Source organism: Thermothelomyces heterothallicus (genome assembly GCF_042370625.1).
Source record: "Thermothelomyces heterothallicus CBS 202.75 unplaced genomic scaffold P884_scaffold_17, whole genome shotgun sequence".
Classification (NCBI taxonomy): domain Eukaryota; kingdom Fungi; phylum Ascomycota; class Sordariomycetes; order Sordariales; family Chaetomiaceae; genus Thermothelomyces; species Thermothelomyces heterothallicus.
Window position 1 is genome coordinate 613,340 of NW_027192578.1, and position 27,192 is coordinate 640,531.

The 27,192-nt window shown below is 55.5% G+C and overlaps 8 protein-coding genes across 8 annotated transcripts, besides 1 other annotated feature; 2 read left to right on the plus strand and 6 right to left on the minus strand.

Annotated features, from left to right (window-relative positions):
• Positions 1-468: 468 nt before the first annotated feature.
• Positions 469-879: a sequence feature (Protein overlapping with rRNA (P884DRAFT_246506, KAL2176061.1) was converted to a misc_feature.).
• Positions 880-2,152: 1,273 nt separating this feature from the next.
• Positions 2,153-4,452, minus strand: P884DRAFT_330860 (Ribokinase-like protein). Its single transcript, XM_069445703.1, has 5 exons — positions 4,319-4,452; positions 4,043-4,189; positions 3,891-3,988; positions 2,889-3,641; positions 2,153-2,732 (listed from the first exon to the last, which is right to left on the minus strand). Exons 2-5 carry the CDS (start codon positions 4,167-4,169, stop codon positions 2,601-2,603), a joined length of 1,110 nt encoding a protein of 369 aa, XP_069296245.1. The 5' UTR covers positions 4,170-4,189; positions 4,319-4,452; the 3' UTR covers positions 2,153-2,600.
• A 1,510-nt stretch (positions 4,453-5,962) lies between these two features.
• Positions 5,963-8,585, minus strand: P884DRAFT_278864 (P-loop containing nucleoside triphosphate hydrolase protein; the record flags this gene model as incomplete). The annotated part of the gene is made up of 7 exons (XM_069443237.1): positions 5,963-6,226; positions 6,296-6,816; positions 7,201-7,666; positions 7,729-7,849; positions 7,902-7,958; positions 8,127-8,281; positions 8,514-8,585. The coding sequence occupies 7 exons, from the start codon at positions 8,583-8,585 to the stop codon at positions 5,963-5,965; spliced, it is 1,656 nt and encodes a 551-aa protein (XP_069296246.1).
• A 557-nt stretch (positions 8,586-9,142) lies between these two features.
• On the minus strand, positions 9,143-11,369 carry P884DRAFT_330862 (uncharacterized protein). The gene is made up of 3 exons (XM_069445704.1): positions 10,181-11,369; positions 9,684-10,113; positions 9,143-9,606 (listed from the first exon to the last, which is right to left on the minus strand). Exons 1-3 carry the CDS (start codon positions 11,013-11,015, stop codon positions 9,471-9,473), a joined length of 1,401 nt encoding a protein of 466 aa, XP_069296247.1. The 5' UTR covers positions 11,016-11,369; the 3' UTR covers positions 9,143-9,470.
• A 73-nt stretch (positions 11,370-11,442) lies between these two features.
• On the minus strand, positions 11,443-12,108 carry P884DRAFT_204090 (uncharacterized protein; the record flags this gene model as incomplete). The annotated part of the gene is made up of 3 exons (XM_069438551.1): positions 11,443-11,599; positions 11,680-11,974; positions 12,036-12,108. 3 exons carry the CDS (start codon positions 12,106-12,108, stop codon positions 11,443-11,445), a joined length of 525 nt encoding a protein of 174 aa, XP_069296248.1.
• A 230-nt stretch (positions 12,109-12,338) lies between these two features.
• On the minus strand, positions 12,339-13,948 carry P884DRAFT_301126 (uncharacterized protein; the record flags this gene model as incomplete). Its single annotated transcript, XM_069444833.1, has 4 exons — positions 12,339-12,607; positions 12,771-13,179; positions 13,289-13,569; positions 13,657-13,948. The coding sequence occupies 4 exons, from the start codon at positions 13,946-13,948 to the stop codon at positions 12,339-12,341; spliced, it is 1,251 nt and encodes a 416-aa protein (XP_069296249.1).
• Positions 13,949-15,482: 1,534 nt separating this feature from the next.
• Positions 15,483-21,366, minus strand: P884DRAFT_226974 (uncharacterized protein). Its single transcript, XM_069439670.1, has 4 exons — positions 20,953-21,366; positions 20,501-20,872; positions 16,218-20,447; positions 15,483-16,148 (listed from the first exon to the last, which is right to left on the minus strand). Exons 1-4 carry the CDS (start codon positions 21,040-21,042, stop codon positions 15,789-15,791), a joined length of 5,052 nt encoding a protein of 1,683 aa, XP_069296250.1. The 5' UTR covers positions 21,043-21,366; the 3' UTR covers positions 15,483-15,788.
• A 340-nt stretch (positions 21,367-21,706) lies between these two features.
• Positions 21,707-24,498, plus strand: P884DRAFT_204335 (NOL1/NOP2/sun family-domain-containing protein; the record flags this gene model as incomplete). Its single annotated transcript, XM_069438568.1, has 11 exons — positions 21,707-22,544; positions 22,607-22,643; positions 22,730-22,778; positions 22,832-22,901; positions 22,955-23,024; positions 23,076-23,190; positions 23,254-23,388; positions 23,446-23,533; positions 23,585-23,762; positions 23,817-23,871; positions 23,932-24,498. 11 exons carry the CDS (start codon positions 21,707-21,709, stop codon positions 24,496-24,498), a joined length of 2,202 nt encoding a protein of 733 aa, XP_069296251.1.
• Positions 24,499-25,511: 1,013 nt separating this feature from the next.
• On the plus strand, positions 25,512-26,457 carry P884DRAFT_271038 (uncharacterized protein; the record flags this gene model as incomplete). The annotated part of the gene is made up of 2 exons (XM_069442399.1): positions 25,512-25,939; positions 26,028-26,457. The coding sequence occupies 2 exons, from the start codon at positions 25,512-25,514 to the stop codon at positions 26,455-26,457; spliced, it is 858 nt and encodes a 285-aa protein (XP_069296252.1).
• Positions 26,458-27,192: the final 735 nt, after the last annotated feature.

Genomic DNA, 27,192 nt, shown 5'->3' on the forward strand with positions numbered 1-27,192 from the left:
GAAGATGCACATCATGTGAGGTTGGGCTCGCATTACATCCGACCCCCGACAGGCTGCGAAGGATCCAAAGCCATGAACGGAAGTGGTGCCGACCATGCGGCTTGCTCCCTCCTGCGTTTACGGGGAGACTGACCACTGATATGACTTACAGAAAGAAGCTGCGAGGTAACATGTCTGCTGCGTGTCGTTTTCCCGGCATCGGATGCCCGGGTACTCAGCCCTACCTGACAAGACCTGTGGCCTGTCGGCACGCCTTCGCATTCATCTCTCCCCGTCTCAAGGGAACGCGTCAAACGTAACGTCCGATTGTCACAGGACAATATCCGCAGAAGAACTCGGCATTCCCGTCCGCCTTTTCCGTAGACAAGCTTGTGGATACCTGATATGGCGCCTCCCTTCCACTATACAAATGATGGTCGCAGCCACCCCAGCCGATGCCGCCATTGTTGCCGAGAGACAAGAAGGATATTAATTCCAACTAGCAGCAGTGCTAAGCACATACGGCCATAGGCAGTAGAGAACTCGGGATCCCGTCCGCTCTCCCCGCGATAAGCTACTGACCGCCGGACTAGTACTCAGGTCGGTGACGACTGGGGAATCCCCGGTGCTGTATGTTTTTTTTTGCTCTTTTTCTCCATCCATCTTTATTATCCTTCCACTTTTTTGCTCCTCATCCCTCTCCTCCCTTTCCTCCCCCACATCTACTGGCAGTGAGCAGCAATGAGTGCCCACAACACAGGTTTGTTTCACACAGCTGAGCACTGTATGCACTCCGTATTTTTCTGTTATATCAACATCCCTGCCTATATTATTGCGCAATCCCTGTGACATATTGCAGATAGGAACAGATGATCCGAAATTCTCTCCCTCGGCCCCCATGTCTAGCTAAAGAGCTGAAATATGAGGGGAGAGCAAATGGACGCTCAGGGATGGTAGGGAGAAAATGCAAAGCTGATCGACTATGGATCGAGTACCCGTCCCCCAAAGGGCACCAGGACGAAACCCCTGATCCCCTGATGTAGGAAACCGGGTAACTCCGCATCTTGGACTGAGCACGTCTTTCAATTGTCTAGGTACCCCGCCTCAGGACAGTGTGGTGTACGTACGTATGTCTTCTGCTGCGTGCTGCGCACTCGGAGAACACCGACAGAATCGCAGTGTACAGTACTTTTCTGCCCTCGTAGCGTTGTATCCGTAGTGTGTCTGGACAATGTACCCGGTGGCGGCAGCGCGGGTTCCGAATCGACCAGTTCCCATTGGGTCTCCCGGACGGCGCATGTCTCATTTGCTACCTGTTCTGCATGGCGTACGCAGTAAGCTGTGTCCGTGCCTTGATTGGGGAGAGACAGAACGGGCCCAGCCTCCCGAGCCCTCACTATTTCTCTTCTCTCCCTCCCAGCTTCGCCACCGCCGAGAAACACTGGCTATTGCGCTCTACATCAGCGTGGCGTACGCCATAGCTGACACCTTTTGGCGGTTTTTGCGGCTGCTTCTCGGTGCGGCGCCAGCCATCCTACCTAGCGCCATCCATGTACGCAGTGTATGTACTTAGAACGCATTCCTCGGTACCTTGTACTGTACAGCACAGTACAGTACACCCATCAACGGCGGCGTGGTCCCTCAGCTGGCACGCACGGCCAACGCTGCTCACACACGTGTCCACTCACGGGCGAGCAAAATGCAAAGCAGCAGCTCGAGTCGTGTGATGTTGTAGTTTACTACGGAGTATTCCGTACTCCGTACACCAAACAGACAAGATCCCTTGCAGCAGCCACGCCACCCCTTTGCTCTCCTCCGACGGCTCCGACGGTGGCTGATACAAAATAACTAGAGGGGGATACGGAGTACTCGTGCCGATATATGCACGGATTAACTGCAGTACCACACATGTGTCAGTGGTGCCGGGAGCACCCTCCACGCCGGCCGCGGAGGGGCCGCAGACATTCTTGCATCTTCAATCTCGTGCATTCGCTTCCCGACCGACGGGTGTAACCAGGTCCGAGGGCAAGGTCCTCGCTCTTCCCCTGGGTGTTCCAGCCTGATTGTTTATTCCGTCCTGCCAGTGGCAGGCTGCGTCTCTCCAACCCATGCGGAAGCAATCAAGTGCCGGGATGCTAAAGCGGTGAAGCCATAATACGTACCAAAAACCCCCAGTGCTGAGGTCCTAGCGAAGAGGAATGGTTCGAAAATTTTTTTGTGTTCTTTTTCACCTTTCTACCTTACACCTCGCTCGCGGAGACTCCCCGACGGCGCACAACAATACGTGGTTTGCTGTCCGCCTGTGCACGCAGACTGACACACACACGCGCGCGCGCGTACCTGCAGATGCCCCGATAGCGCATCGATCGGTATCACAAGAGATCTGTGTGTGTATGTCCTGCGGATGTGTGTGAGCCGTACGCCTCGGATGCACCAGGGTCGGCCGAGAATCTGCGAGACTTTGTCCGAAACGAAGTTTAGGACTTCTCTGCGCTGCCTGCAGGAGGTCACAGCGCGCAGGCCATCTCCCGTACCACCATTCCCTGCAGGAGTCGACCGCATCCCCGCGAAGTAACCACACGGGGGGGTTCGTTGGCAAGTCCGCGCAGTCGCCAACTCAATCAGAGCCTCGCGCCGCTGCTGTCGCCGTCCACCTCCCCAAAGAGGTTCAGGAAGGCCGTGTGTACCTCGTCGGTGAGATCGCTGGCTTGCAGGCTGCGGCCCTTCTTAGCAAAGGCCAGGCGTGAGCACTCCTAGTGGATTGATATGACGACCTCGTTAGCCATCTCATCATCATCATAATCATCATCATAATCATCAGGAAAGAAGGGAAGAAAGAAAAGGGGGGAGGGGGGTTGGGAACGATCCAGAATGCATCCCTCGTAAAGCAACCGTAGACCGGAACTCACCCTCGTGATCGCGCTGCCCCCAAACACGGCCAGCCCGACCAGCTCCTCCTCCTTCAGCCTCCCCCCCGTCTCCCAGATCCCGTCCAGGTACGCCTTGCGCCACGCGAGGAAGGTAGCGATGCTCCCCGTCAGCGTGTCCCCCTGCCCGCCGCTCCTCTTCCTGCCGCCCTCGAGATCGACGGTGAAGGTGACGCTGCCGTCGCTGAGGTGGTCCTTGGGGCCCTTCTGGAGGACCATAACGCCGCCCAGGGCGCGCGCGAGGGCCTCCACCCTGGCCGTCTCCTCCTCCTCCTCCTCCCCCTCCCGCCCCCGGTCGTCGTCGACGCCGAGCGCGCCCGTCAGCCGCCCGAACTCGACCACGTTGGGCGTCAGCACGGCGAGCCCGTACCCGCGCACGAGCGACGGGTCGCGCTGGACCAGCTGCAGCGCGTCGGCGTCCAGCACCATCGGCATCCCCTTGTCGCGCGCCGCGCGGACCACGCGCGCGCACGTGTCCTGCATCAGCGGGTCGCGCCCGAGCCCCGGGCCGACGACGAGGACGTGCAGGCGGTCGAGGAGCGGGATGATGCGGTTCGCGATCTCGGTCGCGTCCGTGTCTCCCGAGGAGGCGGAGGCGGAGGCGGGGGCGGAGGAGGAGGAGGAGGAGGGGTTGCCTGGCGACGAGGGCGAGGAGCGCATCAAGGGGTGGACCATCAGGTTGGGGGAGTAGCTCTTGATCACCGTCGCCGCGGTTGGAGTGCAGATTACGTGGGACTGTGAGCTATATGAGTCTGTGTTCTTATACATATTGCCTGGGAGAGGAGCATTGTGAGAGGGCAACGGTTATGAGATCGTCGAGAAGGGGAAAAGGGGGGGGGGGGGCCAGTTGGTTGAAGCCAGCGATCTTCTGCTTCTCCTCGTAGCCAGCTTCCCACTCCCCGTCCACTTGTCCTGAACCATCTCCAGCCCCCCAATACAACAGCAAGTGAATGAGATGAGAAGATGAGAAGATGCAAAACATACCATGTCACACCCCAACCGGGCACTCGCCATCGCCGAGAAGTACGGCGCGCCGGTGTAGTCTTCACTGCCGCCAATGACGCCCACCCGACCGAGCTGGCCTATAACCTTCATCAGCGCTTCATCATACCACAGCCTTCCCGTATCAAGCTCACCCTTATGGAACTTCTCCAGCATTGGCGGGATCATCTGCCGCACGCGAGCAAGCATTTCCTTGGTAGCGGGCGACATGCTGGGAGGGGCAACCGGCGCAGACGCGGAGTTGGCCAATTCGGTGGGCATTTCAGCCGTCTTGAAAACTTCTGTCAAGGTCGCTTAGTAAATATCCGGTGAAAACACGTCGAGAAGCCAGAACGGAGTTGTCGTGCTGGACTCGGTCCTTATGGAGAGTCGGCATTTCGGCGATGCGGAAGGGAACAGGTCATGCATACCAAGAGCGTCGCAGGAAAAAAGCCCAGTAACGTTGCAATTATTAAAAGCCTTGACCTTTGGAAAAGGGAGGTGCTAAAAGCTTGAATATTACTGTTCTATGCGGCAGCTCCCAGGCCCGTATGAACCCGATGTTGTTTTTCGATGTTCCAAGGTTTGCGCGCAACTCCCGGGACATCCATGATGTCACGGCAGCTGTCCGAAACGCGATTCGCAGTAGCATTTCCGTAACTGTACGGATTACGGATTACGGAATACCATACGCTCGTCTTCGCCGAAATTCAACCCCATCTGCAAGCCCACTGCTTGTGTTCCGTGTACCTATCTATCTATGTATTGTATTGTATGTTATCCAGGATCTACAATCAAATAGGCAGTCAAGACAGTCAAGAAGCTATGGGCCTTCTTTTGGACAACTAAGTTGTGACGCTCTTTCCCCGGTGTACGTTGACTCTCCCCGGTCTGCTTACACCAGCGTTCCGCAGCACCTAGTTCAATTGAAGATCGATAGTGTATGTTTGCAGTTCAACTTAACGCAGTTCAAAGAGATGTAATACAAACCTATCTCGTTCTCAGCTAGTATAGATAGTTACCTGGAAAGAACGCCTCTATATAAATTGACTTGCACCTGCATTTGACCCTTAGCTTTTATCTACACTTAGACCAATCGCGACGCTGGCTATACGGTCAAACCATTCGCTCCTAACGTATGGGCACTGCGTTCACTACCTCCATCGCTATACAAGCACCATAGGCTATAGTATCGTGTACGTAGGTCGTTTCATGCTCCGAGCCGTTACAGGTGACAAGGTTATATAGCCGCCCATATGCTGCAATGCGTCTTAGTAGGAGGGCGTTTTTCGATGCTCAGGGATTACTTCGTAGTGACACCCAGATCGCAGAGGTACTGTACAGTACATTCGTCAGCAAGTTGAGGCAGAGGCAGACGCGTCTGGGCGGGCAGCGGAGGCAATACAGGCAATACAGCTCAGTCGCTCTGGTTGCTTAGCTAATAAGAAAACACACACGATTTGCCTGATGCGAAATCGAATGTGCATTTGAGCGCTTCAGCAATTGCCAAGATTGATCCATGGCTTCAAGAGAACTGGATGCTGTGGGAGCCAAAGGGAGCGCGCGGGCACGGGCGTATACGAGGGTTAGGGTTCTGTATGATGGAAGTCACATGATGCAGTCTGGTGCTGCCACCCCTACGCAGTAGACTCCGAAATGCCCGTCTCCTCTGCTTATTATTTCTTTCTCTAACCTGCCTCCCTTCTTTATAAGTTTTTTCCACTCTTTGTTTGGTATTTTTGTATAAAACTCTCTTAGAGCTCCTCCTTGGCATCCTTTGTGGATATGCTACCTCGAAAGTCTCCTCCCATCATGCAGCTCAGAACGACCGGAAGCCTGGGCGCCACAGTTCAAGACAAAAGAAATCGAGTGCTTGATTGAGTCTGCTGCTCTCTATTTTACAATGGGTTTACGGGAGAATCTCCCTCTCCTCACGCGCCTCTACTCAGTCCAGCACACGAAAGACGGAGCCCCTGCTTTAGAAACACACGGACGTTGCGGTATAGACATCCTCACCTCACCCTCGGAGAGCCTCCCCGTAGTTCATCCCAGGAACAATTTGTATTACGTGTGATTTAACCCAGGAAGCTCTTGATGAAGGCAGGGATGATTTCCCTCAACTTCTTCTCCAGCTCCTGGCTGATGGCACCCTCCTTTTCGATCGTGGCCATGAGCTCGGCCTCGTTGGTCTTGAGGTGGGCAAGGAAGTCAGTCTCCCACTGCTGGATCTTGTTAACAGGGACGGAGTCGAGGTAGCCGTTGACACCGGCGAAGATGACGGGAACCATCTCGTTGACGGCGTAGGGTGAGTACTGCTTCTGCTTGAGGAGCTCGGTCAACTGTAAAAGGCGGAGTTAGTACCTCTCACGTATGAGACATTTGGAACTGGGCCGTTGCATGGAACTTACCCGCTCACCACGGGCGAGGGTCTGCTTGGTAGCGGCATCGAGATCCGAGCCGAACTGGGCGAAGGCAGCGACTTCACGGTATTGGGCCAAGAAGAGCTTGAGCGAGCCGGCGACTTGCTTCATGGCCTTGAGCTGGGCGGCGGAACCGACACGAGAGACGGACAGACCGACGTTGATGGCCGGACGCACACCCTTGTAGAAGAGCTCAGACTCCAGGAAGATCTGGCCATCGGTGATGGAAATGACGTTGGTGGGAATGTAGGCAGACACATCACCACCCTGGGTCTCGATGATGGGGAGGGCAGTCATGGAACCACCACCGTGCTTGTCGTTCATCTTGGCCGCACGCTCCAGCAGACGGGAGTGGAGGTAGAAAACGTCACCGGGGTACGCCTCACGTCCGGGAGGACGGCGAAGCAGCAGAGACATCTGACGGTACGCAACAGCCTGCTTGGAGAGATCGTCGAAAATCACAAGCGAGTGCTTTCCGGAGTCCCTGAAACTCTCCCCAACCGCCGCAGCTTTTTTTGAGACACTAAGTTAGCAAAATGTCGACAGATGGAGTGTGATAGATCAGATCAAACGTAGATGGTGATGGGACAAAGGGTGAGATGCATGTGTCCAACCCGTCTCCACTTCGACTAGAAGTCGGACAAATAGGGAAGGAACGGGCCAAGGCGCTTGGAGACAGGGTGTATCGTGCTTGCCAGAAAAAAGGAACAATCGATCGATTGAAAAAAGGCAAGAAAGAAGAAAAGAAGAAAAGAAGAAAAGAAGAAAAGAAGAAAAGAAGAAAAAAAGAAAAAAAGAAAAAAATTGAGAAGATTGAAAAGAGGAAAAGAGGAAAAGAAAGAAGAAAATTAGGGAGGAAAGAAAAGAAAGGAAAAGGGAAGTTAAAAACATACCGGTGAAAGGAGCAAGGTACTGCAGAGGGGCGGCCTCGGAGGCAGTGGCGGCGATGACAATCGAGTACTTCATGGCATCGTTCTCCTCGAGCGTCTTGACGAGCTGGGCGACGGTGGAGCGCTTCTGGCCGACGGCGGCGTAGATGCAGTAGAGCTTCTTGGACTCGTCGGTGCCGTTGTTCCACCGCTTCTGGTTGAGGATGGTGTCGAGGGCGACGGCAGTCTTGCCGGTCTGACGATCACCAATGATCAACTCACGCTGGCCACGGCCGATGGGAACCATGGCGTCGACAGACTTGAGACCGGTCTGCACGGGCTGGTTGACCGACTTGCGGGGAAGAATGCCGGGAGCCTTGAGCTGCGCACGGCGCCTCTCCTTGGCGTTGATGGGGCCCTTGCCATCGATGGGGTTACCGAGGGCATCGATGACACGGCCGAGAAGCTCGGGGCCGACGGGGACATCGACCTTGGGGCAGTCAGTACGGGGGGTTCTACCGATAAAGGCTCGTTTCGACTTTGGAGACTCACGATAGCACCGGTACGCTTGACGGTCTCGCCCTCCTTGACGAGACGGTCAGAACCGAAAAGCACGACACCGACCTGGCCGGCCTCGAGGTTCATGCACATGCCCTTGACGCCGGAGGCGAACCTGCAGGTGCGTTAGCTGCATGCAGAGGCTCCAAAGGGCGGATGCAACCTACTCGACGAGCTCCTCGGCCTGCACGTTGGCCAAGCCGTGGACACGGGCGATACCATCACTATCGTCGTCCTGTCAGCACCGCAATGCGAAAATTCCATCACAATCCATCCCATCCCATCATCATACGACATGAGACCAGCGCATGGCGCCCGGACATTCGCGTAGACGGGTCCATGGGTTGGTGCCGTGTGCCGCCAAGCCTCCCCCAGCGTGATGAAAAACGTACCCGACAGACAGGACGCGGCCAGTCTCGGCAAGGCCGGACTCCTCCTGGACGCCGCGGATTCTCTGCTCGAGAATGGACGAGACCTCGGTCGGCGAGGCCTTGGCTTCGGCGTATGTGCGGGTTTGGAGGGCAGCGACGGCGGGTGCGGCATTTCGCTGTCGGAGACGAGTTAGCCTAGCCGAAAACCGAGACACGCGCCAAATGCGCAAAGCATAAAAAAAAGCGACCAGGTCCCGTCCAAGCCCCCAGTACTCGCCCAATGCCCAAGCGTCGCCGGAGCAGAGCTCAATTGAGCTCCCCGGGGGCGTGCAGGGCCGATTGAGATTGAGGCTCCGAGCACAGGTCGATGGAATTGAGGTCGGGTCGGGCGTGCGGAGGTGCACTCACTGCGGCGACTCTGCTCGTGGCAGAGAGGGCGCCGACGGCGCGTGTGCTCTGTCGGAGGGCGTTCCGGAACATCTTATCCAGGTATGTGTCGCCTCTGGTGGTGAGGAAGAACAATTGCAATCTAGTTGCAATTGCGTTGAGGGGAGATTAAGGCTGGAAAGGTTGATGGAAGTTTGGGGGAGCCGACGGGAGGAAAATTGTCAAGAAAGGGCTGGTAGGCCTTGGTTGGAGAGGCGGGCGGGTCCGAAGCTCAGCAGTGACCAATCATTTGACCGAGAGAATTTTGCTCAGCCAAAGCGTCCCGAGCGTCTCCACCCGGCAACCACCAAAAAGCGGAAAGCCGTCGCCAGAGCGCGACGGGTTTGTCAACAACGTTGTGCCTCTTTGGATATTCGCCGAACCGGGTATCACCTAACAAAGGCCCGCTTCTACGGTATCATTTCTGATGTCTTGTTTCAATATTCTATACAATTGAGTCTGCGTTTGCGAACCCGGCTTCTCTCAACCTCCTGCCTGAGCCGTTACGACGCCCTGGTTCCCCGGGTAATCCCGGAGAAATGTTAGAGGCACGTTTTGGCCGTTCCGCATCTGCATCAGCTTGGCTCGCCTAGCAAGACGACATCTTCCAGCGGTTCTTCGGCGGTTGATATATGCATACTGAGAAGATAAAGTAAAAACAGGAAAAAGAGAGAAGAGAAGAGAAGAGGAATGACAAAGAATAGAGAAAAGGAAAGGAAAGATAACAAGATAAGAAGAAACAAGAGAAACAAACAAGTAAGAAGGGAAAGAGAAGAAAAGAACAAAGGAGAGAGAAACAAATGGAGAAACATCAGTCCTGCAAATGATAGAGACATAAGCTGTCATCACTCCGACCTTTCCGGCAACGGACTTCGGCCCTCGTATGCGACCTCGGTCTCTTTAACTTGGGCCACCAGGAGCGCCTCGACATAGCCTTGTTTAAGCAATATCAAGCTGTTTCATCTCGTTGAACATGTCTTGGATCTCGTTCGGCTTCCAGTCGACGATACCGTTGGGATCTCGTGCAGGAAAGTGCGCCGTGAAAAGCGACCCATCGGGAGCCCTGACGGACAAGCTATACTCCGTACAACATTGTTACATGTCAGCTCTGACGAGCAAGGAATCGGTTGTCTCTTGTTTGGCGCGGCTTACTGGATGTTCTTCGCGACTGGCGCATTCGTCCAGCTTTCGAGACGTTCGAGGCACTCAGACCGGGTTTCGAAGGATTCCTGAAGGGCACCGCCACACGCTACCTCCCTCTCGCGGGCCCATTCCATGAAGGCGTCCAGGATGTCTTCCTCCTCCTCTCTCAGCAGAAACTCTTCATCCTCCGCCGAGCCCAGCTGCTGGTCGAAGATGGTCTTGAGGATGCGGCGGCTCCGCTGCGCCCTGTCCGGGTCTCCTTGGACTTCCGGTGGCTCTGCTCTGTCGGGCTCGAGGTAGAACGCCCGGTATGCGCTCAAGAGCGCTGCCAAGTACTCCTCAAGCTCGTCTTCGGGAAAGCACTCGATCTCGATGGTGTAACGCGGCCGAGTGGCCCGTGACTCCTCCGCCGGACGCGTTTCGGTGCTTAAAGAGATCTCTGCCAGGCCGCTCTGTCAGCTGAGATCAAGCAAGCGTCACGATCACAACAACAAAGCTTGGCTTACCTTCTGATATGTGGTCGACCCGCTCCCCCTCGGTAGAACGGTATGCAAGGTAGCTGTTCGTTTCTCTTTCGTTCGGGCCGGGCTGGCAAGTCTCCGCTTCGCTCACGGGATAGCCCGGCGTTCCGACCAGATCTGAATCGAGTTGACCCTCGCTGCCATTGGTTGCTGCTGGTCTGCGAGCGAGCTCCCGAAAGCCGATTTCTATGGAGAATTCCTCCCCCAAGGCCTCGTCAACGGGCTGTGCTTCCACCCTCCGTCGTCTCTCCTGACGAGGAGCGGATAGGGGGCTCGCGGACCGCTTGCGGATCGGAGTGAGCGCCGGCGTCAGGGGAAGAAGATCATGCCCAAACATGTCCCTCTCCCCCGGCGAAGTTGACCAGACGGGGCCACCGAAGGAGGACGCATCAGCTCGCGGAGTTGATTCCTCGGTGTGCAACGCGGGGGAGCCGTCGGTTTGTGAGCCGGCCGGGTTCTCAGGTACGGTGCAAAGAGTCGCCGGGACGTCTGCCGCGCATTCGTTCCCGACTGTGAGGGTTGTGGCTCGGGAGGGCAGCGTCTCCCCGAAGCCGCATACGATCTCCTCCATGAGCTGGTCAGCTATCTCAACGTCTGGATCGGGAAGCGGTGTTGGCGGTGGAGACTGCCACCCGTTGCTGTTGTATACGGGGTGTTCTGGGAGGAGCGACGGCCGAGACGATGGTGGCCGGGCGGTGAAAAGGTCGTTGTCCATCGAGTGGCCTGAGGGGTTCACGTCCAGGCTGCTTGACGGTTCTCGAGTCCCATGCCGCCGTATCAGAACAGGAAGGGATCTCTCAAGTGGAGGCTGGTTCGTCATGCGGGGCTGGGTGTCTGAGATGGTTCAATGCACGTTCCTGGAACAAATGACTAGTCTCTCTCAACATACAAATCTCTGCACAGCTCGCGATGGCAGAAGCATGGCCGGGCCTGCAGCTTCTTTAATGGCCCCGGCATACGCTTTAACATGCCGCTGTCAGGCAGTTTGCTCGGACCCAGTTCCTGTGGCGAAGCATCTCCGCGACCACTCTTACATGCCTTCTGGTCAGCCTCGACCAACCCCTCCCCCCCTTTGCCTGTGTGTTCTCGCCACCGCCAAAAGCGACTAACGAATGGGTCGAAGTCGCTGTTGGACCAGCAGGGGTGTGACTGCGCTCTAGGGGGGTTGGCTAACTTAAGCGCGCTGCGCTGTTGGCGGATCTGACCATCCTTTCCCCCCAAGTTGGCGACTTCCCAACTGCCACTTCTTAAACTGATCCCGAACTCAATAAGGAAAAAAGGGCAAGATACCGCGTGCTCGACTTGCGTTGCTGGAGCTCAGCCGTCGCGCGGTGTGTCCTCAACGCAACAGGGGGGGCAACGGCCAACTCGGCCGCCCCAAGGGGCCGGCGGCTAACAGCCGCGCTGTGATTGGGAGGGATGGGCCCGGCACTCTGGAGCCGAACACCTCGACAGAGACTTCGCCGCAATCACAGGAAAGCGACGCCACGGTATGAGAGAAGCCAGCGTAACTAGCTGCTGGACAACAGCTTCCCCTCGCGCGAGGCGCTGCTGCGGCCCCCCCCCCCCCCCCAAAAAAGCCCCGGCGGCCGCAATCGGACGCGGCCGTGTCACAGCCCAGTCTCGCGAGCTCAGCATACCGGGGACGGATAATAGATCGATCAGCAAATGCGAGAGCGCCTGCTCTGTTGAAGCCGGGATTGATTCTCACGGTGTTGTGGGCGGCCGTTGTCTGAGCGGCCGTGCTGAGCCTTGCCGTCGACACACTCAGTGGCGACTCTGTTGGCATTGATCGAGAGGGTGATTTTTTGGGACGTGGCTCGCAAGACAACCTAATCACCGGTCGTGAAGTCGCCATTGACTCCGCTTCCTGTCCACTGGCAGCGGTGGGGGGTTGTTTGGAACGGAGCCATGTTCCTAGCCCAGCCCAACCACAACGAAAGTGACAGGATGCCAGTTGCCCTGTACCAATATCGAACAAGAGTTGAACAAACAAAGACAACCATACATTTAGCCATGTATTGCTCTTTACCAACTGTGGCGTCTTATACTCTATCCAGAAAATAAAAGCCAAGAGCGAAAACCATAAGCATGTACTTGTATGGGTATCCAGTAAAAAACCTCCCCAACGCCTGGCGCCTTTCTAAAGGCCCCGAGGGTCGACCACCCTGATAGATGGGTCGAAGCAAGCCTTCTTCATCAGCTGGTACTCCAGCCCCTGGATATCCCACGGCACGCTGAACGCCTGCTGGTCGTATGAACCAAGCTCGGCAACCCGCCTGGTGCCGGTCTGCCCCTCCTTCCACTGCCAAGTCTCGTGCTTCGAGCCACCCAACCGTCTCAAGACGTCCTGGTACCGCTCCATGGGGAATACCTCGGCCTGGACCTCCGTGAGGAGCGGGACCGAAAAGTCTAATCATTTGAACAGCCGCGTCAGCGCACCATGCAAAGTACTGCTCCACTGCTCCAAGAGAGAATGATGGGGGAGAGGGAGAGAGAGAGAGAGAATGTGTGTGTGTGTGTGTGTGTGTGTGTGTGTGTGTGAGTGAGGGAAGGCGGGGAAAACATGGCATACCGCCCTTGAGATAGCTCTCAATCTTGTACTGCGCCACCACGGCCGCCATCCGGCTGCCGCCCTTGCCGCGCCTGATGACGTAGCTCTGGCCGGGGTAGCTCTCCTCGCGCGGGCCGCGCTGGTCGATGAAGAGCTTGGGCCGGCCGCCAAAGAAGTCGACCTCGAACTCGGCGCCGGGGTCGTAGCGCCGCACGAGGCGGTAGAGGTCCGCGTCGGTGACGTGGTGGACGAGCTCCTCGGTCTCGCGGAGGAAGTTGACAAAGAGGTGGCAGAGGTGGTGCGTCACCATGGCGGCGAGGTGGAACTGGAGCCGGTGGAAGCGCACCGTTTCGGCCTGCTGCGCGTCGTCGCGCCGCTGGCGGCGGGCAATGTCTGCCTTGAGGCGCGTCCAGTAGAGCTTCTCCATCAGCTGCGAGCGAGTTTGTCAGGAATCACTCCTTCTTCTGGCAACCAACCACTCTTCTGCAAAAAAAAAAAAAAAGAAAAGAAAAGAAAAAAAGAAAAAAAAAAATACTTACCTGCCAGTTCAGGTGCAGCACCGCAGCGGCCTTGGGGTTGAAGTCAAAGCGCTCCAGCGTCGAGTATTCGTCCACCCACGAATACGGCATCGTCTCGTTCTCCTCTTCATGGCAGAAACCATTTCGGTCGTCCAGCTTCACAATGGGGAAGCGGTACCGCACGCAGCGGAGGAAGTCGTCTACAGCAGCCGGAATGTCAATGTACCACGGCTCGACCACGGGGCCGGGTACCGGCCGTTCCCGCCAGACGCAGATGGCCTTATTCGCCAAGTTGGCGAGAGCTAGAATAATAATAATAACCCAAGAAAGGGTCAGCAGTGCACGAACACAACTCGCATGAACCATGCCGGGGGGGGATAAACGCATACCGGTCCTCCCACGGTCGCTCTCCATCATTCTTAACCCGAGGTCCAGCACCGACGTGACGGAGAATGCCCTCGCTCCGTTGCGCTCCAGGGGGTACGTCTTGCCGTTGTCGAGCACCTCGGAGATGACGACCTGGTACAGCCCTTCGGCGGGCAGCCGCCGCCATTGCTCCGACTTGACCAGCCCCATGCGCAGCAGGCCGCGCTCCGACTTGGAGAGGCGGCTGTGGAGGGCTTCCGTGTCGACGGGGCCGTATGTCCGGTGCGCTTGCTCGACTGACATGTATGGTGCCATAGTGGGCGACGGAAGCGAACGGAGCTCTCTCCTTCGGGGGGAGCTGGGACGAACAGACCGCAAAGCTGATTGCAAAGCGAGCCCCTTTGGTGGGCTTTCCGCAAATCCAGACCAAAGATGCCAAAGGCAGACCAAGCATTGGAGCCTCGAGTGTGAGATTTATTGATTTGGCATGCTAGCGGGAAGCAAAATCTCGTGTGTGTCTGGGGTCCCCGGGCCGGACATTGATAGGGGAACCTAGGGGGCGGCTCTAAGGCGTTCGGATTCGAGAGCTCGGCCATCATGAGCCGGCCCGGCCTACTTTGCTGGGCGGGATGACCGGCCCAGAGTGTGCATTATTCGACCCGCTGCCCTGGCAGTCTTCGCTGGGCGATTGGGGACCACACGGCGGTCGAAATGTTCATCCACAGCATTTGACGTATTGGTAGAATCGAACGGCTGCTTCATCCAGGTGCCAAAAGTGGTAAAAATGTATGGATCTAATGTCGAGATCTCCGCCACTAACAAGAGCGCGCCGTTGTTCGAGATTTTGGAAACGATGTGTTGGGCCGGGCCTTGATGAAGGGTCCGATGTGCGGGCGGCGCGGGTTGCTGTTTCAGGGCGGCGGTGGCGGGCCAACAAGTGCAGCCGAGCACCCGGCCAAAGCGGGGGTTTTGGATGCATCATCGATCAGCTGCACATTTCAATTTCGACACGCATTGTATAAAAGAAGGAGATGGACTCGAATATCGTTCGTCAATGCCGCTCGCAAATGACTTGCCCGTGTATCCGCCTATCCTAAAAAAGTACGAATTTTCAGTGTTAGGTTCTGGTGATCCAAACCTCGATAATGCGGTGTTCTCGATTAGCATTCTAAACGAAGTTGGAGGGGGGAATAGAGAACTGCAGCGAGAGGGCAGGTGAGTTTGAAACTGGAAAGGTTGATACAAAACCCAGGAACCTCTTGCCTGTTTTGGAGGGTACTCTCGCACAGATTGGCTGCTGAGATGCTGCTGCTTGTGGTAACTAAGCGCAAAGTCGTAAGTCGCTTGCCACAGATAACGTCGGGCATGTTTGCTGAGTGAGCCCACGAAATGCGATTGACGGGACGAAACAATGAGTGAAACGCCTTTAAATACCATATTTCCTAGGTAGGTAGGTAGAGAACCTTGGGTGGTGAACAAAAATACACCCCGGACCGTACTCGAGGTTTCTGATGTGTATATGTGATTACCGGCTTTTATTTCCTCTAGTACATTGTTCTTCAGTTCTGATACCCTAGCTTACACAGGTGTCCGTTGTTTACGATTTGTCATCTCGATCTGACTGCCGGCGAAGGCTGCGAGCTTGCCGGAGGCACTTTTACTTGCTTGTAAGCGAGCAGCGTTGGGACACCTTCCAATGTAAGCACATCCTGTCAGTAATAGCTCTCTGCCTCGTTATCATGGTTGTCGTGACGGGTTGGGGATCTCAGGATGAAGCTCAAGAGTGGGCTTTGGACCCTCCGGCACGCTCCTCACGTAAGCGCATCACAGCAGAGAAGACCAGGAGAGTATAGACAGAACAAAAAGTCGAATAGGAAGCGGCAAAGCAAGTTATCATACACATGTTGTACTATCGCAGGGAATATTTCCCCTCGCTGTTGCACTAAGCAGCAGCATCCCCAGAGCACCCGCAAAACCCAACCATACCGCCTCTGCCTTTTTATTACCAAAGAAAAAAAAACAGTCACGGCACCGGATCAAGTTCTACCGCCTTGACCGGCTGCTTCGGCTCAGCAGGAACCTTAAACTGCTGGACCAGCAATCCTGGGCTCGGATCGGAAAGGTAGGGGCGCTCAGGCACCACCGGAACTACTTTCTAAAAGCCGTAGCCGGTTGGCTGGGGTGCGAAGCCGTTGGTTTGATTGTACGGCATAGGCGAAGCAGGGGGTGCACCGCCGGCGGGACCCGCAGTAATCATGAGGCGGTTGACGCCAAGAATGGGTGCGTTGTCCTCGGCCTTCTCCTGCTCCTTTTCCCGGGCCTTGCGGGCCTCGTTGTCCGCCTTGAGCGCAGCAATTTCCTTGGTTTGGATGGACAGCATGTTGATGAAGTAGGGGAAGCTGAAGTCGTGGAGGCCGTTACGCCACGACAACTCGAGCACCACGTCCGGCCGGATCAAGTCGTAGCAGGCATACAACATGCCAACGTAGCACTCGCGGTTGCCGACATCCACAAACTAAAACCAAGGTCAGTAAAAAAAAAAAAAAAAAAAAAGAACAGCAATGGGTGACAAGACGTGACTTACGTATCGCAGGAGCTCCTCAACAATATCCGGCTTGCCCGAAATCGCTGCAGTCTCGATAGCATCCTTCCAGAGCTTGTCTTGCTTGGACAAGTTGATCGACTTCTCCCAGCGCTTGTTCTTGCGGTAGATGTTGGCAGCGATCTGGCGGAAGAACACCAAATCATGCTTCTCGAGGCGGCCAGCGAGGTCGACGGCATCGTAATTGTCATAATTCTCCACCGAGTCCCGGAGCGTCTTGTAGTCTTCTTCCTCGATGAGCAGGTCGTTGATGGCGTCGTTCACTGTGCGCTTATTCTGCGACTGAACGTTCAGCAGGAACGGCTTGATCAGCGGCAGGTTGTCCGACTTTTGGAACATGCGGACTACCCTGTTCACGTCGATCCGGGGGGTCAGGGCTTGCAGAAGATCGGTGAGCAGCGAGGGATGTTGCTCGAGGTAGAAGTTGATGGCCTTGTAATAGATCTCAAGGTTGGCAACCTTGACGATGATCTCCTTGAATTGCTGGTGCTCCCACGAATTTTCGGGCCGTTCCATAACCGCGAGTGCAGCATTGTCAAACTCGTCGTAGTGATAGTAGCAGAAGACCAGTTCGGGCCACAAGTTGGCTTCCTCGCAAGCACGGATCAACTTTGGCAGGTTCATCCTGCTCCAGAAGAGCTTGAGGTGCTCCATCAACCGCTCGGGGTGGTACTTGGACAGGGCAATACCCAGCTCGGTGAACATGCCCATGTGCGCGCGTTCGAGACCAAGGCCTTGCTCAAGGACGTTGATGAGCTCGTCGAAGTAGCCATTCCGCTCGTACTGCTTGACGAGCGCTTGCAGTTGCTCAGCATCGACGATAAGGTTGAGACCGCAGATCAGCGCAAGGCGGAACTCCTTCTTGCCCACGCAAGCCTCGTGAACCTCCTTCCAGACCTTGATGTTGTTGGCCTTGCGGGCACAGTCCACAGCAGCTTGGTAGTCCCCGAGGTGAACGAGAGTGGTGGCGAGCTTGGCCCAATTCGAGATGCTAGTGTAGAAGATCTTGGCCGCTTCGAAAAGTCCCTCAGCGTAGGCTTTGTCTCCGGACTCTTCAACATTAGCCACGTTGGTGGCCCGCAGGAAGTCCTCAAGGTCCGCAAGCTGGTCGAGCCGCGCATAGCAGAAAGCCAAGGCAGTATCAATGACCGGCTCGCGAAGCGTCTTGCGAGCCATGCGGAGGAACTTGATGAGCTCCTCGTTCTTGCCGGCCGCGACCGCGATCTCGATAACCTCTTCATAGTTCTTGGGATCCTCGGCCTTGATGTACGACTCGATCGAGTCGCTGACTCGAAGGCCGTCAAGCTGAGCCTTGGCCACCTTGCTCCAGACTTGTGGAATGTCAACCTCCTCGGCATACGCTTGTGCGCGGTCGATGCTGACGACGTGCTCGATAAGAACGTTAACTGCGGCCTCCTTGTTGTCGATTTTCTTGTAGACCTCGAATGCTTCCTCGTACAGCCCAACCTCGATACAAACGTTGGCGATCTCATCGGGAGAGAAGTTGTCGAGCCGGTGGATGTAGTCCATAACGCGCGCCTTGTCAGCCTTGGCGGCCGTGAACATGAGCAGGTTCTGGAGGTTCTGGTTGTCGCTGAACGGCGACGGCTCCAGAACAATCTTTTCCAGGAGCTCAATAAGCTCGGCAGGGAGATCGGCATTCAAGAAGCAGGCCACGGCCTCAGAAACCTTGGCGGGATCTGTGGACTCCGGAACGGCGGTGGAGATGACCTGATCAACCACTGAGCGGCGGTGGATATTGTTCTCGCTCAGAACGAACATCCAGAGCTCCCTGTCGGCACGCTCAAGCAGATACCTTGCCTGGGCCTTGTACATGGAGTTTTCGTTGGTGATGTTGACGAGCTCGAGGTCGTTCTGGCCCTTGCGGTAGGCAATGTAGGCAAGGTTGGGGTCTCGCTTCTCGCAGTACTTGCCAACAGTGAGCGTGTCATATTGGTCGTTCTCCTTCAAGAACCTCTCCGGGTTGTTATTGGTGTCGATATAAATCTTCGCCAGCGCATTGTAGACGGCTTGTTGTTGGTTACCAGCAGCCAGGGTAGCCTCAAGGAAGGGAAGAAGCAATTTGAGGCGATTGCGTGTCTCGACTTGGTGCACCAACTCGTCAATGGGAATCGAGGCCGGGTTGACCGTGGCAAGGAGGTTCTTGATGATGCTCTCGTCGCAATCAACGTCCAACAAGCCGCCAATCACACCAGGCGTCCTGGAAGGGTTGACCTGCTGAACATAGATTTCGATGGACTTGAACTGTTGGTGCTGGTACAGGTAAAGGACCAGGTCGTGAACGAAGTTGAAGCGGTCGCAGACGACCATCAAGGGGAGCATCTCGGGAAGCCTGGCTTCTTTGAGGAAGTTCTTCACCTTCTCCGGGTTGTAGACACTGTTGTCACGGCAGATGCGCTCGACCTCGCGGATTTGACCCATTTTCGTGGCAGCCTCAATGTATTTGAAGACGACTTCAGGGTCCTCGCTGACATTGACGATGCTGCCGAGGAAGTAGTAGAGGCCTTCGGCGGTCTTGTACTTCTCGAACAGATCAATCAACCGCTGGGCACCGAGAAGCTCTGCATATTTGGTGGCGATTTGAACCACGGACTGAAGGTTTTGCCGAATGTTGTGCTTCATCATCGCATCGAGGCATTCAATGGACTGTTCGACCGAGAGCCGGCCAAAGTATTCGATCAGCCAGTCAGGGCTGAAGTTGGGCATGCCGGGGATGTTGACGATGACGCGCTTGACGGCGGCTGGGTCTTCGTAGAGATCAAGCGCTCTTTGCAGGAGGCCGGCTTGCTCGCACAGAGAGGCAATGCGGGCCTTGTCGAAGTGGGAGAACATGTCGTTCCCAAGAATAGCATCCGCGACTTGGGGCGCATTGATCAGGTTCATCTCGAGAAGGCGGGTTTGAAGATGGCCTTGGTCTGGCCTATTGTCCTTAAGCGCATCAAGGAGGAAAGCCGTGGCTTGCTGCACCATGCCTTGGGACTGGAAGATGTCCACCACTCGCTCGAGATCAACCAGGGACCCTCCTTCATGGTTGGCCAGCGACGTAGCAAATTCAGCACCCTTCTCCGGGTTGACGCGGACAATGTGCTGAAGGAGCTGGACAAAGTCGGGCTGGTAGCCAACCTGGGCGCAGTAGGGGAGGATCTTCTCGAACTGGCCGGTCTCAGCGAAGCCAGCAACGACTTTGTGCGGCACGTTTGCCTTCAGGTAGATAGCCAGGGCCATGGTCATGTCGTGAGGGCGAACCATGTCACCGAGCTGTTCAGAGCACTCGAGCTTGTTCTCAGCGAGCCACTTCTGTAGCAGTTGCTTCCGATTCTGAGCCAGTACGGGTTGCGCCAGCTCGATCGTTTCGTGCTGGTTAAGTGAACCCTTGTCGAGGAGCATACCAAAGTATTGAAGGATGTACGACATCTGACCCGGTTGTTGGGGGAGCCGCTTAAACCGCTCTATGGTTTGCGGCGTCCGCAGGAAGCCACGCGGAGAGTTGGCCGCGACCTTGGCGGCTTCTTGGTAATTGCCGTTGGCAAAGAGCTGCTCAAAGCGCTGCTGGTACAGGTTGTCCGCACCCGGGAGACCGGCACGCGATGCAAGCTTGAGTGCCAGGTCGGTGCCGTGGCTCTCAAGAACATACGGGACAATTGTGTTCTCGTCCGCGCTAACGAAGAGAACCTGACCCTTCCGGTTGATGCCGAGAACGCCAGTCGACTCCTTGTCACCGCAGGCTGTGAAGATGGTCTCGCCCGAGATGCGATTCATGAAGATACACGTCCCGGTCTCGAGGTCGTAGAGGTGAATGAACCCGTACTTGGTAATGAGGTAAATGATGCCGTATTTCTGCGAAACTTGGAGAGCGACGGGGAAGTCACTGGCAGCTTCCGGCGGGAAGAAAACGTCGACAGCCTTCTTTGGGAACACCGGGTTCGTCTCTGGATGGTCGACTTCGACGATGTGCAGCTTCGCGCCAACGGCAGTCCGGACGGCGAAGGTGAAGAGCTTGGTATCCTCAGGTGCACCCTCTAATCGGATTGTGCCAAAGGCGGCAGCATGGCCCTCGATCGCTTGGCTGATACCGCGATCTTTCGAATACAACTGCATGGCGCCGACGACGCGCCCTTGCTGCTGCGAGATGCCGACCACGACCATCCACTTTCCATCGGCGCTCGTCCGGTAATTGATGATCTGGTTGCTCTGCAAATCGTCAGATCTCGCCAGTTCCACGTCGAGAGCAGCATGACACTTACCTGAAGGTTGGCATTGCGATCGAACACCTTGACAGGAGTCGCCTGAGTGGGATCGAAAACGTCCCAGTGGTAGATCGCGGTGTCTGTCACCAAGCCCAGGGTCCTCTCGTTGGTCCACTTCCAGAAGACGACGTCTTCGCTCATGGTCGTCGATTTTAGCTTCTGCTTCTGCTCCAGGTCGAAGATCTGCAGTGTTCGCAACTGGGCCTTCAGGGCAATAACCTGACGCGACCAGTGCATAATCGCGCTGTCGGCCTTGATGGGCCGGCGGATAACGTTGTTGCCATTCTTGAGGTCGACGATGATGACTTCGGGAGATGACGCCTCGTCCTTCTTGTCTCGCAAACAAATGAAGGAATCTGATTCTAGGGTCTATCAAGGCGGTCGGAGGTTAGCAACTTCGCGAGCAGACGCAATACGATGTTCGCTGCGAGATCGGGACGCATTCGTACACAGGTGTTGAAGGTAATGGCGGTTTGGTTGACGCCTAGGCTGCTCAGCTGGAGCAGCTCTTGGAATTTAATTGGCAATGCCGGCGCCATGGTGGGCTTGATGCGCTCGGCTGCGCGAAGTTAACGAAGAGTAGCAGCCAACTTGTCAAAAGTTGCTGTGTTGAAGATGGGAAGTTGGGGAAGCTGGATCCGTGACGTTCGCTTGAAAGGGGGTGGAAATCGGTGGAGCTAACCGGGACACCAGGCGAACGAGGAGCGGAGCCGGAATTATTAGCGATACCCGCAACCAGAGGCGTTCAATCGGAGAAGAGCATCAAGCAAGCAAGAATAGAAACTGGTCGTTGCGTGGGCGCGATGCGAGCGAGAAGGGTTGCCCGACGCGCACTTGCGGAAAATGAGGGTTCTCGCTTGCCTGTTGTGTGGTAGGAGCGCCAGATTATGCCTAGATGCGGGTACTAACTTTCCAGACTTTTGTGAGTGATCTGGCAGGAGGTACGGAAAGCATTCCTTGCCAGGGCGCTGCCAGGCTAGGCAGGGGAGCGTCAGCAGACAGGGGTCCTGTATTTGGTTTAGCTTGAAGTCGACACCTGAGGCCCCGCTTTCCCTTCATAACCCATCAATCTTATCGATAAGAATTCCGCAAGAAAATTGTCACAGACTCACTCGAGCGGAACTGCTGCGACGCTGCTGTCCCGCCGTCAAAACATCTGCGACCAAAAAGGAAAGCCGGTAGCCTACCGAAAAATTGGTCGATATGGGTGTTGGACGCCGCACGAAGAAACAGGGCCCTCCTGAGCCCCTGTCGGAGGAACATTTCGCCAATCTGAAGCGGAAAAAGGGACTCCCCGTCGACGACGTCCCAACTGAAGACCGCTCGAGCAAGAAGCGTCGCACATCTACGAAGTCGGATAAGCCTGCTAAGAAGCGTCGCGAGGAGGCATCAAAGGATGAAGTCACATCCAAAACTGCGAGTAAACAAGCCAATGGCACCAAGAAGGCACCGGGCGCGCCAGAAAATGGCGTGAGAGCTGCAAAGGCGATGTCAAAGAAAGCAGCCATCCCTGAACCCGAGTCGGACGAGGAGATGGGCGACGAGTATGGCGCTTCTGATCTTGAAGTGTCTAGCGGGTCTGAGTCGGATGAGAAGACACTCGGTGACGATTTCATGGCGTCCGAAGATGAATCAGTCTACGACTCGGATGAAGGGAATACCAAGAAGGAGAAATTTGTATTTTCCGACGACGAGGATGAGGACGACAAGGACCGGGAGGAAAAGTTGACAGCCGCCAACATCGAGGGTCTCTCGCAAAAGTTGGACGAGAAACTTGCGAGGGAGGCCGAAGAGAACGAAGCGGAACTGCGCCAACAAGCGCTGCAAACCAACATCGACGGCGATAAACCTAAAATCCTCGGCGATGATGAGGATGATGAGCTAACGACGAAGAAGCAGGGTCTTCTGGCACCTGACCTTCAGATGCTGAGGACCAGGATAACAGAGACGATCCGGGTGTTGGAGGATTTTTCGAACTTGGCCGAAGAAGGGAGGAGCAGAGCCGAGTATACCAGCCAACTACTCAAGGACTTCTGTGCTTGTATGTTCCGTAGACATCACTCTTTGGCTCCAGGGGTTGTCGAGCTAACCATTGATCTGCAGATTATGGCTACAACGAATTTCTGGCAGAAAAGCTCATGTACGTTTTGACACACCTGGCACCAGCCACTGTCTCTGATGGTTGAAGATTATGTGCACCGGTTACCGTCTGCTAACACGACACAGGAATCTTTTCCCGCCAAGAGAGGCATTTGCTTTCTTTGAAGCCAACGAGGTAGGTTCGGGAGACCGGATAGTTCTCAGTTCCGCAGCTGACAACAAGACTAGACCGCTCGTCCTGTTGTTATTCGAACAAACACCTTGCGGACGCATCGCCGCGATCTCGCCCAAGCTCTCAGTTAGTCCTGCCCCCCATCCTCGCACCACCCAATCTAACCTTGCTCTCTGCAGTCAATCGTGGTGTTACTCTGGAGCCAGTCGGGAAGTGGTCCAAAGTTGGTCTGCAAGTGTTTGAGTCGAGGTAAGTACTGGTATCCGCGGATTTCATTCCAGTTGTTGACTCGAGATGAAGCGTTCCGCTGGGTGCCACTCCTGAATACTTGGCTGGTCATTACATCCTTCAAGCCGCGTCTTCATTCCTCCCAGTCATGGCGCTCTGCCCTCAGGAGAACGAGCGCTGCCTAGATGTAGGTTGATGCAATTTTTCGTTTGGAGTGTTTATGTGTGCTGATGTGACCTTTCCGACATAGATGGCCGCAGCCCCAGGTGGTAAAACGACGCATATGGCAGCATTGATGAAGAACACCGGTGTCATCTTCGCAAATGATCCCAACAAGTCTCGTGCCAAGGGTCTAATTGGCAACATCCACCGCTTGGGTGCTAGGGTAAGATTTTTCAGCTTGTGTCTTGTGACAAACCTCCGGCTAATTTCATCCATATAGAACGTTATAGTTTGCAATTACGATGCCCGTGAATTCCCCAGAGTGATTGGTGGCTTTGACAGGGTGCTGTTGGACGCACCCTGCTCCGGTTAGTACGATGAACCCGGACGTTTGATTACGATGCTGACCCTTTGGACAGGAACTGGCGTTATTTCCAAAGACCCCTCGGTCAAAACCAACAGGGACGAGAAGGATTTCATTCAACTCCCCCACACCCAGAAGCAGCTGCTTTTGGCGGCCATTGATTCAACCAACCATGCGAGCAAAACGGGTGGCTACATCGTTTACTCTACATGTAGCGTCGCAGTTGAGGAGAAGTAAGTTCGACGATACTTGGCCTTCGGAAGGCCTCTGTGTTGACCATCCAACAGCGAGCAGGTCGTTGCATACGCACTGAGCCGTCGGCCTAATGTCCGGCTCGTCGAGGTACATCGATTCCGTCACCACAGTGTGCGAGGAAGAAGAGCTTGCTGACAACGTCCCCAGACCGGTCTTCCCTTCGGCAAGGAGGGCTTCACCAGCTACATGGGCAAGTCATTTCACCCGAGTCTCAAACTGACACGCCGGTTCTACCCTCACTTGTACAACGTCGACGGGTTCTTTGTGGCCAAGTTTAAGAAGATTGGTCCTACACCGCCCAATGCAGTCCTCGCCAACGGCAAGAAGGATAAGGATGCCGCGGCGACGAAGGCCGCTGGCGAGGAGGAGGTCATTGACAAGACCCCTGTTGGGGTGGAAGAAGCCGAGAAGGAGAAGGACGACTTTGGCGGGTTTGACGATGAGGAAGACGCAAACTACATTGAGCGTGCTAAGCGGAACGCCATGCGGAGACGTGGTCTGGATCCCAGAGCACTGAAAAAAGGGCAAGAGAAGAAACCTTCCAAGGAGACGGAGTCCAAGGAAACAGCAAGCCAGGAGGCCAGCGACAAGGCCAAGGACAAGACAAAGGACGAGACACAGGAGGCCAAGGAAAAGTCGGCGGATGCCAGGGAGCAAAACAAGGACAGGCCAAAGGAGAAGACAAAGAAGTCGAAGGGGAAGGAGAGGAAGTAGACGGCTCAAGATAGAAAACTGTATTCCTGCAGTGTCGCGCTCAATTAACATGCAATGCACGGACAATAATTTCGCAGATGTGTGCTAGGTAGAGTCTCTTGTTCTTTCCCCTGTCATAATCGTTTTACGAAAGTGTTTGCCGGAGACAATGCATTTGACCATCTCCACAGCGATGAAGAAACCAACAGACTGAACGCCAAGTTATCTTTTCCTCTAGGGAACAGCGAATATCCCCAACTTCCCAGGAGAGATGGGGCGTAGGACATCGCATAGAGCGAGTAAACGGCCACCAAAATCAGAGACATCACCACCAGCACCGACCTTGCCTAGACGGTAGCTAATGGTAGGTGGCAGAAAAGATGGACGGTACAGCAGGGGGCATACAAACAAGACGGAATAAATAGTGCACGAAAAGGACCACAACAATTTCAGAAAAATATATATATATATATGTACGTCCAATCATTGCGACCCTTCCCACGGCGAAGAAAGGGAAGAGCCGCACCCAAGATCGAGCGCCGAAGCAAGAAGCTCCGTCCGTCTCCATTCTGTTCGAAAACCTACGATCTGCGTCCTGGGCCACGAGCCGACTACGTGAAGCAGCCGGGGACCTCGTAAATCGCATAGAGCTAGTTCCGAGAATGTTGGGATTTGCGTTGTTCATGGGGAGAAAAAAAGGAAAGGTCTTGGCAGAGGCCGAAAATTCTGGTGTTTTTGAAGGAGAATGAGTAATGAGTGGAGAATGTGGCTGGTGCCGCAAGCTGTGGCGTGTGTTCAACGCAGGAATGTGGTGCATGCTTCGTCTCTTCCGGCCTTCGGCTCATGTTGCCGCCAATCAAGCGAGCCGCAAGCAGCCGAGCCGCATCGTCATTGCTCGCCGTGAACGTTGTTTCGGCTGGTGGAACATTCAACTCGGAACTACCTTTTTTTCTTTTCCTTCCAATCCTTTTTATTCTCGCTCGTTCAGAAACTTTTCGTTTGAAACGAAGCAAAATACAAAAGCAGCCTCAGAGATGAATGCTACGCAAACTGTACCGCGCTTCCTCCTACCGCGCCTGAGCTGGACCGGTCCGCTCTCGACGACAACGACGGCGACGACAGGCCTGCAGGGGGCTTTTGCGGCCGCTTTGCAGCAAGCGAGAATCACAACCAATGGAGCCGGAGGACAAGCAGCGCCCAGGAGATCCATCTATACGGGCGGCCCCAATTCCACGAGGAGACATGGCATTGTGCGGGATAATGCGGGCGGCCAACCGACGAGGAGTCTGAGCAGCATCGTCCGTAACCCGGCTCTCCGGCGGTCATTCCACGCGACCGCCGCGCGCAGACGCGACCACCACTTCGACACGCTCCGCTTTGTGCAGCGCCTTCAAGAAGAAGGGTTTACCGAGGAGCAATCCGTGGCCATGATGAAGGTGCTAAACGACGTCATCGAGGAGAGGTCGGTCGGCTCCTTTTCCTATCGCCCTGCTCCGCTCACTCGCCAAGGCCAAGGCACACACTGACACCCTCCTTGGTTGGGGATACAGCATCCAGAATCTCACGCGCACCATGGTCCCGCGCGAAGAAGCGGCCAAGACGACCTACACCCAGAAAGTCGACTTTGCCAAGCTGCGCAGCGAGCTGCTCTCGGCGGACAGCACCGAGTCCAACGCGACGCGGGCGGCGCACGAGAAGCTGACCAACGACATCACCAAGCTCAACAGCCGGCTGCGGGACGAGATCGGGCGCACGCAGGCGAGCGTACGGCTGGATCTGAACCTGGAGAAGGGCCGGATCCGCGAGGAGGCCGTGTCGCAGGAGCTCAAGATCAAGGAGACCGAGACCAAGATCGAGCAGGAGGCGGCCGCGCTCAGGCAGCAGCTGGAGCAGGTCAAGTTCCAGACGCTGCAGTGGTTGATAGGAGTCTGTACCGGATTTGCGGCCCTCTTGTTGGGTGCTTGGCGGTTGTTGATGTGAGAGGAACCGGTGGAGGAGGTTATAAAGTGTGGTGATAATTTCGGGCCCCGGGGCCCAACCGTAGCCGAGTTCAACCTCACCATCTGTCACCATATGGCGAAGGGAGAGTGATGATTTACGAGAATTGGATCAACTTCTTTCTCTCGCAGATCTGATACGGCGAAGGATCTGAGGGGTCAGGGGCCAAGAGAACATACACTCCCATCTCGATAAGGGCCTCTCAGCTAAAGGCAATCCAGATGGCCAAGAGGGCACAGGTGTGGGCTTCGAACCAGAGCAATAATCCGATTGAGTAGCTGACGAAGAAGATGTAGAGATGTTTAGAGCACCCCCGCAGATCCTGGGATACTTCTCCATCCTGGACCAGGGATGTAGATACAAATGCAGCTACTATGGTCGTAGCGCCATGATCAAAACAAAACAGGCTCACACGGCCTGGTGTGTGGGGAGCAAGCCCACTTGAAGAAAGGAAGACGGAGTGGCGTGGTGTGGTATTTCGTGCGGGATGGCGACCTCCAAATCATTCATATGTCCCAATCAAGCACCCGGCAAAGACGAAACCACTTTGACAAGGGAGTCATGTCCACTCTTGTTGCTGTCCATATTTTTTCTCTCGTCTCCGAAAGCAGAGCTAGGTTATGGAAAGAAGAACAGAACGAAGAAACCACCTACGCCCGAGACGGATATCAGTGCACCGTACTCACGGGCGTACTCGCCCCGGGGGGGGGGGGGGGG

What these genes read in the sequence shown, in the direction of transcription:
- P884DRAFT_330860 (XM_069445703.1), bottom strand. Translation starts at nt 4,169, where the DNA reads ATGCCCACCGAATTGGCCAACTCCGCGTCTGCGCCGGTTGCCCCTCCC. An exon ending in GCTGGAGAAGTTCCATAAGG is followed by an intron (nt 3,989 to 4,042) that starts GTGAGCTTGATA and finishes TGAAGGTTATAG; the next exon opens with GCCAGCTCGGTCGGGTGGGC. An exon ending in CCCGGTTGGGGTGTGACATG is followed by an intron (nt 3,642 to 3,890) that starts GTATGTTTTGCA and finishes TATAGCTCACAG; the next exon opens with TCCCACGTAATCTGCACTCC.
- P884DRAFT_330862 (XM_069445704.1), bottom strand. Translation starts at nt 11,015, where the DNA reads ATGACGAACCAGCCTCCACTTGAGAGATCCCTTCCTGTTCTGATACGG. An exon ending in GGTCGACCACATATCAGAAG is followed by an intron (nt 10,114 to 10,180) that starts GTAAGCCAAGCT and finishes GCGGCCTGGCAG; the next exon opens with AGATCTCTTTAAGCACCGAA. An exon ending in CCAGTCGCGAAGAACATCCA is followed by an intron (nt 9,607 to 9,683) that starts GTAAGCCGCGCC and finishes TACGGAGTATAG; the next exon opens with CTTGTCCGTCAGGGCTCCCG.
- P884DRAFT_226974 (XM_069439670.1), bottom strand. Translation starts at nt 21,042, where the DNA reads ATGGCGCCGGCATTGCCAATTAAATTCCAAGAGCTGCTCCAGCTGAGC. An exon ending in CCATTACCTTCAACACCTGT is followed by an intron (nt 20,873 to 20,952) that starts GTACGAATGCGT and finishes CCGCCTTGATAG; the next exon opens with ACCCTAGAATCAGATTCCTT. An exon ending in ATCGCAATGCCAACCTTCAG is followed by an intron (nt 20,448 to 20,500) that starts GTAAGTGTCATG and finishes GACGATTTGCAG; the next exon opens with AGCAACCAGATCATCAATTA.